General features: G+C 50.1%; 1 protein-coding gene across 4 annotated transcripts in view; it reads right to left on the minus strand.

The window, feature by feature from the left end:
• Positions 1-18,958, minus strand: part of KCNH3 (potassium voltage-gated channel subfamily H member 3) — a 158,609-nt gene that overhangs the window by 80,164 nt on the left and 59,487 nt on the right. For 2 of the 4 annotated variants that reach the window (XM_063952672.1, XM_063952671.1), the window contains exons 4-8: positions 18,714-18,854; positions 18,488-18,618; positions 16,813-17,062; positions 14,190-14,347; positions 11,789-11,996 (exon numbers count right to left, since the gene is read on the minus strand). In XM_063952672.1, coding sequence (XP_063808742.1) covers positions 11,789-11,996; positions 14,190-14,347; positions 16,813-17,062; positions 18,488-18,618; positions 18,714-18,854 — 888 coding nt within the window. Of the gene's footprint in view, positions 1-11,788; positions 11,997-14,189; positions 14,348-16,812; positions 17,063-18,487; positions 18,635-18,713; positions 18,855-18,958 lie in introns of those variants that run through there. The other 2 variants (XM_063952673.1, XM_063952674.1) reach the window with 2 other exon arrangements.

Genomic DNA, 18,958 nt, shown 5'->3' on the forward strand with positions numbered 1-18,958 from the left:
GCTGTTTTAGCAGGGCGCCGCGCCCTGCCCGTTTTTTAACAGGCAAAACCTGCCCTGCCCCTTTTGCGGCGCCCTGCTAGAACAGCCGCCCGCTCCCTGCCCTCCCGGCGTGTATAGATGCCGTACGCATGCGCGCGGCATCCATTCACGCATTGGGAGAGGGCTGGGGGAAGCCCAGCACCGACGGAGGTGCTGGGCACGCCCCCAACAGTGACGTCGCCGGCCACAGACGCTCTCTATAGTAGCGTCTGTGGGCCGCACCGCCCCCTAAAATGACGAAGGCGTGGCCACGCCCCCTAATTTGCGTTGCCGCCCCCCATTTCGGACGCGCGCGCACATGTGCCCCCGGAGTCCGGCGCCCTGCCCCTTTTCACTCCTAGAGTGAACACTACATACATACATACACACGGTGTGCATGCACACACACAACAGTGTACATGCGCACAACACACATCCAGTATACATGCACACAGCACACATACATACACACAGTATACATGCACACAGCATACTTACATACACAAAGTGTATATGCACACAGCGTACGTACGTACGTATATACGTACGTACATACATACACACACACAGCAAACTTACACACACAGCGTGGAAGGAGACCGGCAACTGCCAAGCCACGACATGGAGCAGATTCACGGGACCAGCAGGTGACGTCATCAACAACTGCCGATCGCGGCTAGACGCATCTGAAGACAACGCATTACCGGACAGCGGAGGAAAAGGTCCCGATTAGTGTAAGATAGGGACAGGTAACCTGAACCACTATCAAACTCCAGTATACCGGCTCTTTCCACATTACCCTTAAAGAGCTGTAAACATTTATCTAACAATCTTTTTCTTTACAGGTGCCACTAATGATATTCTTTTCTTCAGCTTTATCATTACTTTTTCATTAGCGCCTATGTCAATTGTTACACACAGCCACACACAGTATACATGCACACAGCCACACACAGTATACATGCACATAGCACACACACAGTATACATGCACACAGCCACACACAGTATACATGCACACAGCACACACACAGTATACATGCACACAGCCACACACAGTATACATGCACACAGCACACACACAGTATACATGCATACAGCACACACACAGTATACATGCACACAGCACACATACATGCACTCAGCCACACACAGTATACATGCACACACACATACATACAGTATACATGCACACACAGAGTAAACATGCAGACATACTGCCATACATACACATACAGCATACATGCATAGAGTTTACAAACACACCATTGACAGGAAGCACAGCCCCTCCACCCAACCACATGCTACTCACAGTAATTGGGACATCATGTACACTACTGTCCCCTCTTTCACCTGCTGGCTGCTGCAGTAGTGCTGAGTGGCTGATAATAGCAGAGACAGCTACTTCCTGCCTCACCAGGCTCTGTCATAATGCCCAACGTACTGCCTGAGAGGATGCCCAACGTACTGCCTGAGAGGAGCTGCGCGCTTTCGCTGCAGCTCCCCCTACAGGCAGACAGCACAGCAGCCGCCTGTCAGTGTAAGGACACGAAGGGAGATGCTGCAGCCACGTTACAGGTGCAGCTCCTCCGTAGCCAGAAAAAAAAAAATCGGTCACCAGCGCGGATGGATCGCTCGCCAGGGGGGGGTTCTAGGTACTCGGAACCCCCCCCTTCGTGCGCGTATGCCGACGGCGGCATGATGCATCCCTCCTGCCAGAATGCCAGCAGTGGGGCGAGCACTACGAGTCCCCTTGTGGGCTCACCACGCTGCGGGTTCAGTGGCTTGATGCGCTCGCCACAGGATCTATTCCCACTCTATGGGTGTCGTGGACACCCCCACGAGTGGGAATAGCCCCTGTGAGCTGGTATTGCGGCTGTCTGCATTGTCGGATTTCGGGATTCCGCGTCAGTATCCTGACCGCCTGGATCCCAACAGCCGGCAAATTGATTGTATCCCGTTGTTAGACCCAGCCTGCAAAGGTTAGAAGAGTTCTTTATTTCCCATAAAAAATGTCTAATGTGGAGGCACTGATTATGCACACACACATATAAAGAAAGTTCAGGGTAGACAGGCTAGCAGACATCCCGTTTCTGTTATCTAGAAGCTGGTTTTGCCTCATAATAGATCTAAAGCAGTGGTTCTCAAACTCGGTCCTCAGGACCCCACACAGTGCATGTTTTGCAGGTAACCCAGCAGGTGCACAGGTGTATTAATTACTCACTGACACATTTTAAAAGGTCCACAGGTAGAGCTAGTTATTTCACTTGCGATTCTGTGAGGAGACCTGCAAAGCATGCACTGTGTGGGGTCCTGAGGACCGAGTTTGAGAATCTGTGATTTAAATGAAGCTTTGCATTCTATTGCTGTCAATCTTAACCACAGGCAGTTTTTGTGTTTTTACTATAGAGCAGTGGTTCTCAAACTCGGTCCTCAGGACCCCACACAGTTCATGTTTTGCAGGTAACCCAGCAGGTGCACAGGTGTATTAATTACTCACAGACACATTTTAAAAGGTCCGCAGGTGGAGTTAATTATTTCACTTGTGATTCTGTGAGGAGACCTGCAAAACATGCACTGTGTGGGGTCCTGAGGACCGAGTTTGAGAACCTGTGCTATAGAGTCCACCTGTTTCAGCAGACCCCAGTGGTGTTTGGCCTGTCAAAAGTACCCTATGCCTTTACATCCGTGTTTCCCAACATCGGTCCTCAAGGCACACTAACAGTCCAGGTATTGAGGATATCCAGGCTTCAGCACAGATGGTTAAATCAATATAATTGAGGTACTAATGAAGTCACCTGTGCTCATGCAAGGCTATCCTTAAAACTTGGACCGTTGATGTGCCTTGAGGACTGCGGTTGGGAAACACTGCTTTACCGGTTTAATGAAAGCAGTGAAGTCCCCAGCATAATCTACTTGAGCAATATACTGCTGACACATTCAGCCTGGGGCATAATAATCAGTCACTCTGTCTACACCAGTGATGGCTAACCTTGACACTCCAGCTGTTGTTGAACTACACATCCCAGCATGCCCTGCATCAGTTTTAGCATGGCCAAATAATAAAACTGTAGCAGGGCATGCTGGGATATGTAGTTCAACAACAGCTGGAGTGTCAAGGTTAGCCATCACTGGTCTACACCATAAACTAGCCCAAATCTATTTATAGTCCCTCCCAAAACAAACTTGTGATTTTTCTAGACTCCTATAGTAATAACCTACGTTTGCCCATGGATACACTTGTGGTTATTGCTCAGCGGAACTAATTTTTCGAAGACAGTAGTGGCATCTAATATTGTGATATATATTTTATATTGTAGACATTGATCACAAAATGTTTTTGTAAACAATATTTGCAGTTTTTCCTTCAGGAATTAACACAAAAGATGCTTGGTGCGCAATCTACTGGATTGACATGTATACTGCAACTTCATGAGTCAAGATAAGCTGTCTAATCAGTGCTTACTACTGTATAAATATAGTCAGATTTTCCTGCAAAATAGATCTTGAGATATATAAATATCTATGTAGTTATATATGCATACATATATAACTGTTTGCATTTCGAATGTTCAATATATATATAACCTGATGAAAATCTATTAAGATTGAAACGTTGTTGCAGACTTGGTTGTCGCCTGTTGCCTGCCTGCCTGCATCCTTTCACTTGCGAGGGCACCGGGTGAAGGTAACCCATATTATAGGAGTGCCGGACACATTGCCATCTTATATATATATATATATATATATATATATATATATATATATATATTTATTGGGGGGAGTTTCAGCACACCACTAACGGGAGCAGCACTGCAGCCACAGAATCCGGATACCATCTCCACAGACAACCCACCAGTGGCCGGACGCAGCACAGTGCCTGGTAACCATGCACCCCTCCCTAGGTTTACCCCCCAAAACAGCCACCTACACCCCAATGACACCCGCACCCCCCCTTCCCTAGTCCCCAGAGGCAGCCAGCAGCCCCAGAGACGACGTCCGCACAATGGACGAACACACACACACACACACACACACACACACACACACACAAGACACCCTCACCCCACACCAGTTATTCCCCCCGTCCCCTCCCCACAACTCCAGCACCACCTCCTGCATGCAGCCGCGGCACACACAGGCTGTCCGGGACCCGCCGTCCGCACCACGGACGAGCTGCACACCACCGATCCCCCCATCCCCCACAACCCCAGCACCCCACCTCTTGCATGCAGCCGCTCCACAACACGTTGGCCGGGGCCCGCCGTCCGCTCCACGACAAGCTGCCGGGGACCCGCCATCCGCTCCAGGACAAGCTGGCCGGGACCCGACGTCAGCTGAACAGACGAGCCGCACAGCACACATCCTCCCCTCCCCACAACCCCAGCACTATCCTTCAGCATGCAGCCGCGGGACACGCCGTCGAGCCGCACACCACCTAAATCCCCCTCCCCACAACCCCAGCACCACCTCCTGCATGCAATGCCCCCACAGTGCCAGCTATACACTGCCCCCACAGTGCCAGCTATACAATTGCCCCCACAGTGCCAGCTGTAGACTTGCCCCCACAGTGCCAGCTGTACACTTGCCCCCACAGTGCCAGCTATACAATTGCCCCCACAGTGCCAGCTGTAGACTTGCCCCCACAGTGCCAGCTGTACACTTGCCCCCACAGTGCCAGCTGTACAATTGCCCCCACAGTGCCAGCTGTACAATTGCCCCCACAGTGCCAGCTATACAATTGCCCCCACACTGCCAGCTACACAATTGCCCCCACAGTGCCAGCTATACAATTTCCCCCACAGTGGTAGATAGACATTGCCCCCACAGGCCCAGATATACAATACCCACACTGTGCCAGATATACATTGGCCCCCTGTGCCAGCTATACAATGCCGACACTGTGCCAAATATACATTGCCCCCCCCCCCCCCCCACCAGGGCCAGGTATACAATGCCACACTGTGCCAAATATACACTGCCCCCATAGTGTGTGTGTGTGTGTGTGTGTGTGTGTGTTTATCTCCTATATATATATATATATATATATATCTATATATCTCCTATATATTTGCCTTGTGACTCTGTGCCTGCAGTTCTAATGCTGGGTGTAGTCACAGGGCAGGGTGGAGTTAGCAGCTCCTGCCCTGTCCCGGCATACCACTAGCAGAACGGGAGCAGCAGCCACAAGCCCCCCCACCATCCCCAGCCACAAGCCACCAGGGGACGGACCCACCACAGTTCCAGGTAACCATGGCCACCTACACCCCAATGCCACCCGCAGCACACACCCCCAAACTCCCCTCCACCAGCTCCCACATGCAGCCACTGACGGCCCAGACCCGATGCATAACGGACCAGCACACACACCCGCTAACCCCACAGCACCGATCCCACCCGCCGCACAAGCCCACCATCTCCCAGACTCTCACACCCATCCGCTGCACGGACACGGTGGCCGGGCCGCACCACAGCCGACCAGACAGCCGCGGGCCGCACCACCCCTCCCTCCCTCCGCACACCCCCAGCGCCAGCTCCCGCACTGCAGCCGCGCCTGGGACCCACTGTCCCGCCAGTTACGGCGCAGCATCACCCGCGCCTGACTGCTGCCTCCCCGTCCGTCTCCTGCGCCACCCGTCCCTCCTAATGTGTATGGCGGCTTCATAGGCCTCCCTGCGCCGCGTACAGACACCCGCCGCCTCCTCCGCACACCTAAGAAAACGCTGCCTCCCACCATCCCCAGAGACCCGGACTGCACACAACAGGGACTGGCCTACCGGCTGCACAAGCCTGAGATGCGGGACAGCACACATGGTACTGTGGACGCTGCCCCAACCTCACAGGTGAGAGAGAGTACATAGGCAGCACCGCGTCTCTGCGTCCCCTCTCTGCCGCCCAGCCTCTTTGCGTCCCCTCCCTGCCTCTCTGCGTCCCCTCCCTGCTGACCCAAATCTCTGCGTCCCCTCCCTGCTGACCCGCGTCTCTCTATCCTCTACCTGCCGCCCCGCCTCTCTGCGTCCCCTCCCTGCCGCCCCGCCTCTCTGCGTCCCCTCCCTGCCGCCCCGCCTCTCTGCATCCCCTCCCTGCCGCACCGCATCTCTGCGTCCCCTCCATGCCGCCCCGCGTCTCTGCGTTCCCTCCCTGCCACCCCGGCTCTCTGCATCCCCTCCCTGCCGACTCGCGTCTCTTTATCCCCTCCCTGCCGCCCCGCCTCTCTGCGTCCCTCTCCCTGCCGCCCCGCGTCTCTGCGTCCCCTCCCTGCCGCCCCATGTCTGTGCATCACCTTGCAGACGCGGACACACAGTAACGGCAGCACGCCGCACGCACCACGGCCGCACAGACCGCTGCCGCCCGCCCCACAACCTCTCTCATACACCCGGCCCACACTGTACCGCCACACGCCGTCAGCACAACGCCGTAACCCCCTCCACTTCCACATCCCCGTCACCCACACCTGTCTGTGTGCAGGCGCCCAGCCTCACGCCACTCCTGCCCCCAGCTCCACATAAAGTCGCTCCCCCACCCGCAGCTCTCCAGGCGCCATGCTGCCTGGGGGAGTGCTCAGTATTAGGGCCGGCGCCAGCATTAGGCAGCTGCCTATGGGTCCCTGCCACGCTCCTGCTTCACTAACTTTTTACTGGACTGGGATCGGAGGAGGCTCCGGCGGGGGACCAGAGCACGCTGCAGCTGTGTGGGGAAGGGACGGCCTCGGGGGATGCCGGTCCACTGTCCACCTGACGGAGGAGCCGGGGAGCGGAAGAGGCTGCGCCCGCCGACCCCAACGTGTTGCTGTGTGAGGAGGTGACTCTCTCAGGGCCTTCTGTGGATAACGACACCGAGGAGCGGAGGAGGAGTTGTCGGCGGTGTACAGCATTCTGCAGCTGTGTGAGGAAGTGGCCATGGGAATGCCGGGGCCCAGCCCAGCCACAAGTGGTGAGTGCAGACAGGAGTGCAGTCGCTGTGTCTGTATATGTCCATGCTGTACAGACCAGTATCATGCTGTGTGTATAGGACCCCGTCCCCCACCCACTGCTACCCCCACAACTGCGCCTCCACCATCCGCAGCACTTCCAGACCCCCACCCCCATCTGCCAAACCACCCCACCTGCCTCTCTTCCACCCGCACCACCCATGCTTCTCCCACCCCACACGGCACCTCCCAAACCCTACCCCACCAGCAGCACCCCCCCTCCCCCACCCTTGGCATCCACGCACCCCCACAACTGCGCCTCCACCACCAACGGCACTTCCAGACCCCCTCCCCATCCGCCACACCACCGCGCCTGCCGCTCTTCCACCCGTGCTTCTCCCCCCCCCCCCCCCGACACTGCACCTCCCAACCCCCTACCCCACCTGCAGCACCCCCCCTCCCCCACCCATGTCATCCACGCACCCCCACACCTGCTCCTCCACCACCCGCGGCACTTCCAGACCCCCTCCCCCATCTGCCAAACCACCGCAACTGCCCCTCTTCCACCCGCACCACCCATGCTTCCCCCCCACACGGCACCTCCCAACCCCCTACCCCACCTGCAGCACCCCACCTCCCCTACACGCACCACCACACCTGCCCCTCCACCACCCGCAGCACCTCCGGACCCCCCCCCACCATCCACCACACCCCCGCAATCAGCCCCTTCTCCACCTGCAGCACCTCTGGACCCCTCCACCATCCACCGCACCCCAGCAATCAACCCCTTCTCCACCCTCAGCACCTTCGGAACCCTTACTCCATCCCCAACAGCCCTGCACCTGCCCCTCCCCCATCACACCCCCTCTCCTCCACTATTCACACCGCCTCCAAATCCACTCTCCCATTCACAGCCTCCCCCCCTCCCCAGCACCTCCCAACCCCCTCACCCATATGCGCCACCACCATCAACCCCCTTCCACCCGTAGCATCTACAGACACCCTCCCCCACACAGCAGCAAACCCCGCACCCCTCCCTTCCCCCCTGTGCCACCCACCCCTCCCCCACCCTCGGAACACCCACAACTGCCCCTCCCCTACCGCCCTCGGACCCCGTCCCCCACCCCACCGCACCTGCCCCTCTCCCACCTGCACCACCAATGCTTCTCCCCCCCCCCACATGGCACCTCCCAACCCCACCTGCAGCATCCACGCACCCCCGCACCTGCCCCTCCACCACCCGCAGCCCCCTCACCCATCCGCACACCCCCTCCCTGCATCAAACCCCCTCCACCCGTACTATCTACAGACACCCTCCCCCACACCGCAGCAACCCTCGCACCTGTCCCTTCCCCACCCGCGACCCCCCGCCCTTCCCCCACCCATAGCACCTCCGGACCCCACTCCCCCGCCCAACCCCACCCGCAGCACCTCCCAACTCCCTTCCCCATTCGCCCCTCCACCTGCAGCATCTACAGACACTCCCCCCCATCCACGGTCCCCCACACACCCGCTACATTTTCTACATCGGGCCTTGCAGCCGCTGTTCACGCCGTAGCAAGAGGCAACGCCCCCATCACCATCCGCTGCCCTTACATTGCGCAATATTTTACCTCTAACAACAGTAGGAATGCAGGTAATACTCCATATAATCATATATTCAACCACACAAAGACGTGCAGGGGTGAAGGGGGCGTAGCCCCCTACGACGGTGTGAAGAGCGCCCGTAGGGCGCGATGAAGCACCTAGTATATATATATATATATATAGTCATTTTGGAGCCTATGCAAATTCTGCTAAAAAAAAAGTGATTGGTCCCCATAGTTCATATACAGTCCCTAGAAGTATTTTATAAAAAAAATAATAATTTATTGTCACGGCTAGGGTTGTTTTTGAATCCGGATTAGGTTAAGTTGCTGGGTTTTGGCTTGGGACGCACAACAGCGATCAAGTATGAATTTTGTTTGTTCTAGGGAATAAAATTCAGACCTAGTAACAGCACTCAGTTCCTCTGAACTAGGTGCACCAGAGACATCAATATCTAGATATATGATATTGATATCCCAAGGCTAGATATTTATCTAGTCATGGGATTGCCATCAGTGTGCTTCAGAAAAATATGCCTGATGGGCAGACTTGTGTAATAACCTGACCAGTGTTGGACTGGGGCCTGAAGGGCCCACCGGGGGAATGCATTGATATGGGCCCATACTTAGGGGTGTGGCCAGCCTACAAAGGGGGTGTGGCAAGCCTCCACAGAGGATTGAAATACACAATTGTCTTGTGCATTGTAATGCAACATATCTACCATGTGTAATACAAGTGCACAGTCTGGAACCTGATCCCTAGAGGAAGGAGGGGGGCCCCAGGCAGTGGGGCCCACCAGTGGTTTCCCCTGTACCCCTGTGGGTCAGTCCGATCCTGAACCTGACCATCATAGAGCAGGCGCTGGCTTCCCCATCACTGTATGAACAAGCTAAGTACATACCTCCCAACATGACCCTCTCTAGGAGGGACACAATGCTCTGCTCCTGGAATTCCCTCTTAATTTATGATTGCCATCACCTGTGCTGAAATGCCTTTCTCGTCCATTAACCTGTTCAAAACAGGTGCCGGCAATCCTAAATTAAGAGAAAAGTCCAGAAGCAGAGTATTGTGTACCTCCTGGAGAGGGTCATGTTGTGAGGTATGTAAGTGAAATCTCTTCATTTTACCATGTTACAGTGGTAATTGGAAAGCTTGCTTACCACCCACTCGCTTAGGGATTCTTCAACACGGTCCTGAACAGTCCAGGTTTCAAGGATAGCCATACTTAAGTACAGCTGACTTAATTAGTGCCTCAGTTATTCTGATTTAACCATCTGTGCTCAAGCATAGTTTTCACTAAAACCTAGACTGTTTGTATGCCTTGAGGCTTGTGGTTGTGAATCCTTGCACTAGCCGTTGCTAGGCGACAAATCCTATTTCCTAGAAAAAGACTGCTTGCAAATCATAGATTCTAGCAACAAGTTATTTTCACTTTTAAAATTTTATTTTAAAATGAAATAACCTTAATATCTTGACATTATTATGATTTATCTCTTATAAATCTGCAGTGCGATGGAGTTAAGCATATCTAGGTTTACCATATAATCCCTTTAAACTGGGACCAGGCCAATGTAGGAAGGTGCAGCCAGCCCCATTCCTTAGTAAATTTGAAGAAATGTAGTATTTGTGCGACTGCGCCCGCCACCATGGGGGGGGGGGGGGGGTGGGGGGGGGGGGGGCGGGGGGGGCGCCGGCATGGGGCTGATGGGTGCCGCCGGGACTGCCATTTGCGATCCAACCTGAATTAACTTCATAGTATACATTATTCTATTTCAAGAAGTACAGTAAAATACATATACCGTATCATAGTTGTCTACTCTCTCGGAATGGCCTGAATTCTGGGGATCTTTCCCATACCCCCAAGAGAGAAGACCAACCTCCTGCGTTCACCTACTTCCTCAGAAGAGTGGCCAATCCGGGAAAACCAATGGTTTCATGCAGAGCCGGCCCTAACCAATATGATGCTCTAGGCAAGTTTTTGGCTGGTGCCCCCTAGCAACGCCGCTAGTTCCACCACTGACCCTGCACCCCTTTCCCAGCATCATCACCCCTCACCCATAGCAGTCCTCATTTTGGTGCTCCTACCACCTATACTTTAAATAGGAACAATACGCACATTTGGCGCACAGCCCAAAAACGGCGTGTTCTTGCTGGGAAGGGGCATGGCCACACAATAGTACCACCAATTCAAATTAGGCCACAGAGTAGTGCAACTTTTTCACATTTTATCATGCAATAGTGTCCCTTATTCACGTTACACCACACAGTAGTACCACTTTACTTTATGTACGTTACTCCTCACAGTAGTGTCCCTTATTCACATTACATCACACTGAATTGCTCCTTATTCACATTACACCACACCATATTGCCCTTTATTCACATTAGAACACACAGTAGTGCCCTTTCTATACGTTATGCCACACAATAGAGCACCTTATACACATAATGCCACACATTAGTAATGCATTATACACATAATACCACACAGTAATGTCTCTTACACATACGACACACATTATTAATGCCTTTATAAACATAATGCACCTTACACATTATGCCAACTTTTATTAATGCCCTTATACACATAACGTCCCTTACATATATGCAGCACATTATTAATGCCCTTATACACATAATGACACACATAATGCCCCTTACATATATGCCGAACACTATTGCACAACCAATCCACTAACACAGCACTCACACGGCCACTAATACTATAAACTCTGCCTCTGCTTGGATACAGATGTATCCTCATACATCTTGCCTAAGTATGCCATGCAGCAGGAGATGCCTTTTTTGCAAAAAATGTTGGTGCCTTTTTGCTGAAAATGCATCTTACTTGCAGTGCTATATGGCTAGGGTGCATAAGCAGCTTCTGCTGATTAAAATGATATGTGGCATGCCTATATTCTGTGTGCGACTGTGGCTGTATCTGCATATGAAATGCTACATTACAGTAATTTCCAGGAATACACTGTAACGTAGCATTTCGTATGCAGATACAGTCACAATCACACACAGAATATAGACATGCCACATATGATTTTAATCAGTAGAAGCTGCTTGTGCCCCAAGGCATTCCAAATACCCTAGGCATTTGCCTAGTTTGCCTATGCCTAGGTCCGGCTCTGGTTTTATGGTGCTTTGAGTCATCCTGTCCCTGTCCCCTGATAGAGCAAGGCAGGTCAAAAACATGTATGATATACATCTAACTTCGCTCCACCCACCGCCTCAAATAAAATAATAATAGATCATGCGGACTTACCAATCTCTGGCACTTCTGACTGACTACTTTCAATTTCTCGCTGACCAATGAAATACCAGATACAGGCAACCCAGTGCGCTAGGAGAGCAAAGACGACCATCAGGAAGCTGAGGACGACCGCACTGTACTGGGAATACCAGTCCAATCGTGGGAGGAGGCGCAGCAGACGCAGTAGGCGTACAGTCTTTAGAAGGTGAGCTGCAAAATACTTTCATAAAGCAGAAGATATAATAAAATTAGAAAACAGAAACTATTGCCATGTAGTTATGATAAAATAAAATATGATCCTATGTGATATACTGTATATGAAGATTTAACAATATACTACACTACTGGTCAAAGTTTTAGAACACCCCCATTTTACTAGTTTTTGATTAAATTTTAGCAATTCAAGTCTACTGAGTAACCTGAAATGATACATAAGTAAGCGATAAGCTGCTAGAGATAAACAAAACAAAAAAATGAGGCTAGGAAAAAGTGAAAAAGAATGTAGATTTCAGAGTTATAGAAAAATAAAAAATAAAAAAGTCTGTTTTAAAGGAACAAGTAATGGGCTAAAAATTTACATCTGTTCTGCAACAATAGAAGAGAGGCTTGCCTGGGTCATGAAGCACTGCCAGTGGACTACTGAAGACAGATTTGGCAAGCATAAATATGTAAAAAGTCTGTCTTTTTGCACATTTTCCTTGTTGTGCCCAATAGTTTAGACAGGTATTGCCACTTTACGTGGCTAAACGTGGTCTATATGGGCACGAGCAGCACGAAAAAGGAATGGACAACCCAGTGCCGGAACAACAACTGAATATTGCTCCATCTAAAGTGAAAGGCAACTGGACGAAACGGGGTGCGCTAAAACAACTGATTCGAACACCCAACCCCATATGGTTGACATGGAACAGGTCAACAGGGTCAAAAGGTCGACAGGGTTAATAGGTTGACATGTAAATGGTAGACACCTGAAAAGGTTGACAGGTACAACATTTTTACACAGTCAAAAGGTCGACATGGAAATAGTTGACACAAAAAAATGTTGCCACCAGTTGTTGGGGTTTTTTTTGGGTGCCATTTACCATTTTAAGCCACATGTATCATTTCGCTCACCATGCTTTGGACAAGGTGCCTCGTGCAGGTTACTATTCCCAATTGTATTCCACATGGATGGTTATGTAAGAAAAACCTTTTTTACCGTGATGCAACCTGAATAAGGCCCTTAGACCATTACACCATATCATAGGCTGAGATACTACTGTACAGTATATGCTATTATACCATTTCATAGTCTGACATAATATACTCCATTAAAAGTATCAAACACTGCTATAAATAAACCATTATACCAGATTAAATATCATACTGAGATAAAACTATTATGCTGTATCACATCCTAACATAAAATAGATAATCATATAATGATTTAAAAAAAAGGACTAGTACACATATGATGGAATACATACGAAATCCCGACGGATGGGATGCTGGCGGTCATAAGACCGACACCGGCATCCTGAAACACAGAATGCCGACATATGTCAGATAAGTATGCCTAACCTTTACCCCTCCCCCAACCCTCCCTTCCCACAGCCTAACTCTAACCTCTCCCCTCACCCTGCAGCCTAAACTTAACCCCCCCTCCCCGGTGGTGCCTAACCCTAACCCTCCCACCCTGAAGCCTAACCCTCCCTTTCCCAAAGCCTAACCCTAACCCCCCCAGTCTAAGCCAAACCCCCCTCCCAACCTCCCAACCCCCCGCGTCTAGGTGACCTTAAGTTCAGGATGCCGGCAGTTGGGTTTCCGGCGTCGGTATTCCAACACAGGGATTTTGGCGTATGTCAGGATTCCGGCGCTGGCATTTCGAGCTCTGGCATCCCGAACGCCGGCATCCTGATTGCAGCCCTGTATGACACATTGGTGTAAAGCGGACCATTATTCCATAAAATATATACAGATATAAGAACAGACTGTTCTACTGTATAATACACCTATATAAAAACGTTATCATACACAAATATAAACTAGTATGGTTCGGTATGAAACACCGGTGGCCGGGATCCCAGCAGTGAGCACATCGAGTCACCTCGCGGGCTCGCTGTGCTCACCACGCCTTCTCGAGTGGTGGCGTGGACCGCCACGCTAGTGGGAATATTGGGCTTCTGTTGGAAATCTGACCGCTGGCATTTCCCCGGCTGTCGGGATTCCGGTGTTGGTATCCTGACCGCCGGGATCCGACAACCAATAAATTAACCGCATCCCACTGGTATACAGCATCAAGAACTAATGAAAAAGGCAAGTATACTGTAAAAATGCAAGAATACATAGACTGATATATGATATGTATCATATACTGTACATAGTGCTGAAAGAAATATATGAGATACAACTCAGAAAAATAGTATATACTCACTATATTAACTTTAAAGCTGTACAGCAGATCCACAGGGAGGGCAGCCAGAAGATCCAACAGGAACCATGTCCTGATGTAATGGAGGACGATGAGACGTGAAGAGAATACCACCTGTCCAGACTGACTAACAAATGTTGTACGAAAATTCAAAATGATATCTGTTAACCAATGGAAGAGCAGACTGTTAGAACCGTTGTGCGTAAAATATTAATACATGTTACTCACTATTCGCTCCCAATCATGAATGCAGGACTTTCTATAGGGTTGTACCCACTATGTGGAATTCCCTCTCACACACAATAAGACTCTTCTCTAGTCTCCAAACCTTCAAGCGTTCCCTGAAAATCCACCTCTTCAGGCAAGCCTATCAAATTCTGGAACCGTCCACATAACCTTCATAAACTTTCCTATTCAATTACATCCCCACTGTACAGTCCACACATATCCTCACATATTTTCTCATTCTTCACTTTCACATCCTCCTGACCCCTGGCCAACATTTCTGTGTGACCATATTATACAGCCCACCAAGAACCTTTGCAACCGGAAGACATACGTTACCCCGGCGGATGGGATGCCAACGGTCAAATGACAGACTCCAGCATCACGAAGCAGAGAATCCCAATAGAGGTCAGATAAGTATGTTTACCCTCTCCCCTAACCCTCCACTCCCGCAGCCTACTTTCCACCCTAACCCCCCCCTCCCCCCGCAGCCTAACCCTAACACTCCCCAGTGGTACCTAAACTTAACCCCCCTCCCCTGCAGCCTAAACCTAAGCCTCCCTCCCCTGCAGCCTAACCCTAACCCTGTCCCCGCAGCCTAAACCTACACCCCCTCCCCCCTCCGCCGGAGGTCGTTTGGGATTCCAGCATTCGGTATCCCGATGCCGACATCTCGACCCATGTCACGATGCCGGCGGTATTCTGAGTGCTGGGATGCTGAACGCCAGTATCCTGAATGGATCCCTTGTAATCTGGTGGATCATTATGCAATAGATAACACCTATCTATGTGTATCAATGCCTATTTCTCTACAGATCGTTAGCTTGCCAGCATTGCCTTCCTACCTATATGTCTGACTGTTATTACCCAGTTTTGTTTTATCAATTTATCCAATTGTAAAGTGCAACAAAATATACTGCGCTATATAAGAAACTGAAAAAAAAAATATTATGTCTATTATGGTAGAACACAAGCATGTAGCAGAGACTGAACCTGTACAAGATTCAGTGACATCTAAAGTAGAGATGAGCGGGTTCACGTAAATCCGAACCCGCTCATCTCTAATCTAAAGCTATCCCATGTAAACTATAGTAATTAATTTCCTGAAGGGATTTTAAACACAGCAGCCTACCATCATTGTATATAAAGATGGAACCTCAGATGGCATCAAAGGAAGCTTGTAAAATAGACAAGACATCTGGGATTGTGCTTCCTAATAAGTCACTGACATGTAACCACAACATCAGGCTTTAGGACTGTTCCTCTTTGGTAATTACTGTAACCACATCTCTTTTAAGATAATGCTCTAATAGTGTTTATCATCTTTCTCCCTGATTAAGCCGCTGACTAATTGCAAGGAGCAGTACACCCGTGTTGTCCTGTCACTGACAACTCTTATGTAAATCCGCAATCTGGCACTTAAACTTTCTAAATTTGGTATGAAACCATAGGTGTGCGCAGGGAGGGTGCCTGGTGCGCACAGGCACCCCCTAATGTCCGGCACTCCGATCTCACAGCCTGATGCAGCGATCGCCGAGCAGGCTGATTACTGTCCCCTCTGCGTTGCACCCTGTCAGGACTGCATTACTGACCGGACGCCTGGGTTAATCAAGGGTGCCACTGCCACCGGCTTTCAAACTCCCGGCTCCACCTCCATGTACAAAAACAGCATGATGTGACGTGATTAGGTCATGCTGCTCGCACGCCCACCCGTCACACCCGCCACACGCCCACCTCTCTCCTTCTATGCTATGCCAACGCCAGCCACTGATGAGGAGCAGCATGCAGCCAGCATTCCTCTTAGGTAGACAAATTCAATACTGGCAGGCGGCCGGCAGCAGCATTGACACGTCACTCGTTTTTCCAGCAGCAGCAGCACTAGTCTGCGACTGTCAGTGTCAGTGAGTTACTGACTTGTAAGTAAGCTGCTGGAGCTTGCAGAGGAAAGAGAGGAGGAGCCAGTACAGGTTGAGGAGGAGCACTGTAATTGCAGTGAGTGCCACCAGGGGTGTTTATTTGGTGCACACCACAACATCTGTTAATGCATCTGCATTATTAGGATTGGTACAAGGGTGGATATTTTATATTGCGTTGACCATCAATAGATGGTGCTAGACACGGCCAAAAGGTGGTGTTAGACACACCCCTCCAATGGTGCACCCCTTAATAAAATGTGCTGCGCACGCCTATGTATGAAACAATATAAAATGTACTGCTGTACTATGAATTACATTTTGTCACATACAGACAATCCAAGACAGATTATCACTTTAATGTTTATTATTATTACATGAACTGCCACCAATTTGTCTCCCACATAAGCAATGTTCCACCTCATGGTATAGCCATTGTACAATTTTTAAATAATGCTTGGGATGCTGTTGGCACCAGCCATAATTACCTAGTATGAAGAGGATTTCCACAGCAAGATCACACGCACTGGGTGGGCTGCGTGGGCTTTGGGTAACTTCCTCTTTCCCGGCACTTAAGCAGACACTGTAAGGGACGGTTACTGCTACATAGAGGGTGGCAAGAAGGATCAGACAGTCCCAGCAGGCCTTAAAATGGCCATAATGCAGGAGTATGAAAGGAGATTTACGCATAGAGACAACTTTATATTCCGGAACCCGGGGCATCTCGCCAAAAACACCCTGAAACAAGAGGATGTAGTAAATGAGACATTCTGATTAAGGGCCTGATTCAGAGATGGACTCAAGTGCCTATGCAGCAGCTGTGTGATTATATGTAGAAGTCACAGCCACCGGGATTTGTACTGAGACTCCCACTTGAGGATTCTGAGATCCGCAGTTTATGTAAGAAGATGCAGACATGGGGGGTAATTCCAAGTTGATCGCAGCAGCAAGTTTGTTAGCAATTGGGAAAAACCATGTGCACTGCAGGGGGGGCAAATATAACATGTGCAGAGAGAGTTAGATTTGGGTGGGTTATTTTGTTTCTGTGCAGGGTAAATACTGGCTGCTTTATTTTTACACTGCAAGTTAGATTTCAGTTTGAACACACCACACCCAAATCTAACTCTCTCTGCAAATGTTATATCTGCCCCACCTGCAGTGAACATGGTTTTGCCCATTTGCTAACATATTTGCTGCTGCGATCAACTCAGAATTACCCCCATTGGGCGATAATTGATCTTCAGAGTAACCGTTACGGTGTGCAGCTTGGCCGTCGGAAGTAAGACGTCAGAGCCATTGTAACTGCCTACAGGATTACAGTTGCAAGCTGTGACCCTCCCCTCAAAATGGTCGCAACACGTCTGCATTTGAACAGCCACCCTCCCCCTATTACTGCCCACTGACGATCACTGCCTGTCACTCAAGACCATCAAAGCGCATGTGCACTGCAACTTACACGCATGCGATGTAGCAATAAGTCGCATTGCTGCGTACAACATCACATTGCGTCTATCTCTGAATCAGGCTCTAAGAGCCATTATATAGTTCTATACATGTGTAGATTAACAATTTTCTGTAATGACTAATGATTGTTTTTAATCAGCAGCATATTGTCTATTGTATATTGTGCACTGGCATATCTATAATATGTGCAGTACACACAGGCCCTCGGTGTCCAGGGAGGCCCACACTGCCTACCCTGCACCCAATTTTTCAATACTTACCCTCCGGAGTCCTGCGGTGGCAACAGCAACGCTGTAGAAACCACCAGGAAAATAGCGCAGTGGCCATTTTTTCCGCATTTTGCGCATACGCAGTAGTAACATCACTAGGAAAATGGCTGCTGTGCCATTTTCCTAAAGACCTGCGCATACGCACTAGACTCCGGGACAGCTCTAGGGCCTCCTAGTGATCCTAGTGCCCAGAGTCTATTGCTGTGCCGGCTAGAGAGGAGGGGCCCAGACGGAGACTGCACACGGCCCTCCTCCTCTCTTGATGTGCCCCTGTTTATATGTATATATGGCCATGCTGCTTGGTGTAAGTGTCTACCAAGAACATGCATCAAAATGAGCATAAAATTAACCTTGATTAAAGGACTGCAATCAAAGGGTCTATACAGCTTGCTACTCTAGATATCCATTTAGATGTAAAGACTGTTCTTACCTTTCCAAGTTTAGCTTTGGCCTTATTTGGTCTCTGTAGATGGCCTGAGAGGTGGTAAAGCACAGCACGGCTTCGCCTACGATTGGCGTTAAAACCTTTTCCTGTAGCACGAGTATGTCGCTCTCCCCTCCCTGTCCAGAGAAGATGCTGACATCAATTAAGTTTATTTTATACTTCTTTTAAAGAATCTAAAACACGAATTACACAGAATATAGAAAAGCTTTACTTGAACCTGTCTCTTTCCAGCTCTCTGTTCCAGCCCGGGACTTTGCATCTGTGATGTCTTTATATGAGACTAGAAACAGAACCACCTCCCCTTTCTCATTTTTGATGGGAACAACATCCAACAAGCACCAGAATTGTGAGCCTGCAAAATAGGAATTCAGTTGACACTATCAATAGGATACTTGCCCGGAATGTCTAGGAGACTCACCAATTTCTGGAAGTCCACCAGGACTCCCATAAGCGCAA

The sequence above is a fragment of the Pseudophryne corroboree genome, chromosome 2 (assembly GCF_028390025.1).
Source record: "Pseudophryne corroboree isolate aPseCor3 chromosome 2, aPseCor3.hap2, whole genome shotgun sequence".
In the NCBI taxonomy this organism is placed as follows: domain Eukaryota; kingdom Metazoa; phylum Chordata; class Amphibia; order Anura; family Myobatrachidae; genus Pseudophryne; species Pseudophryne corroboree.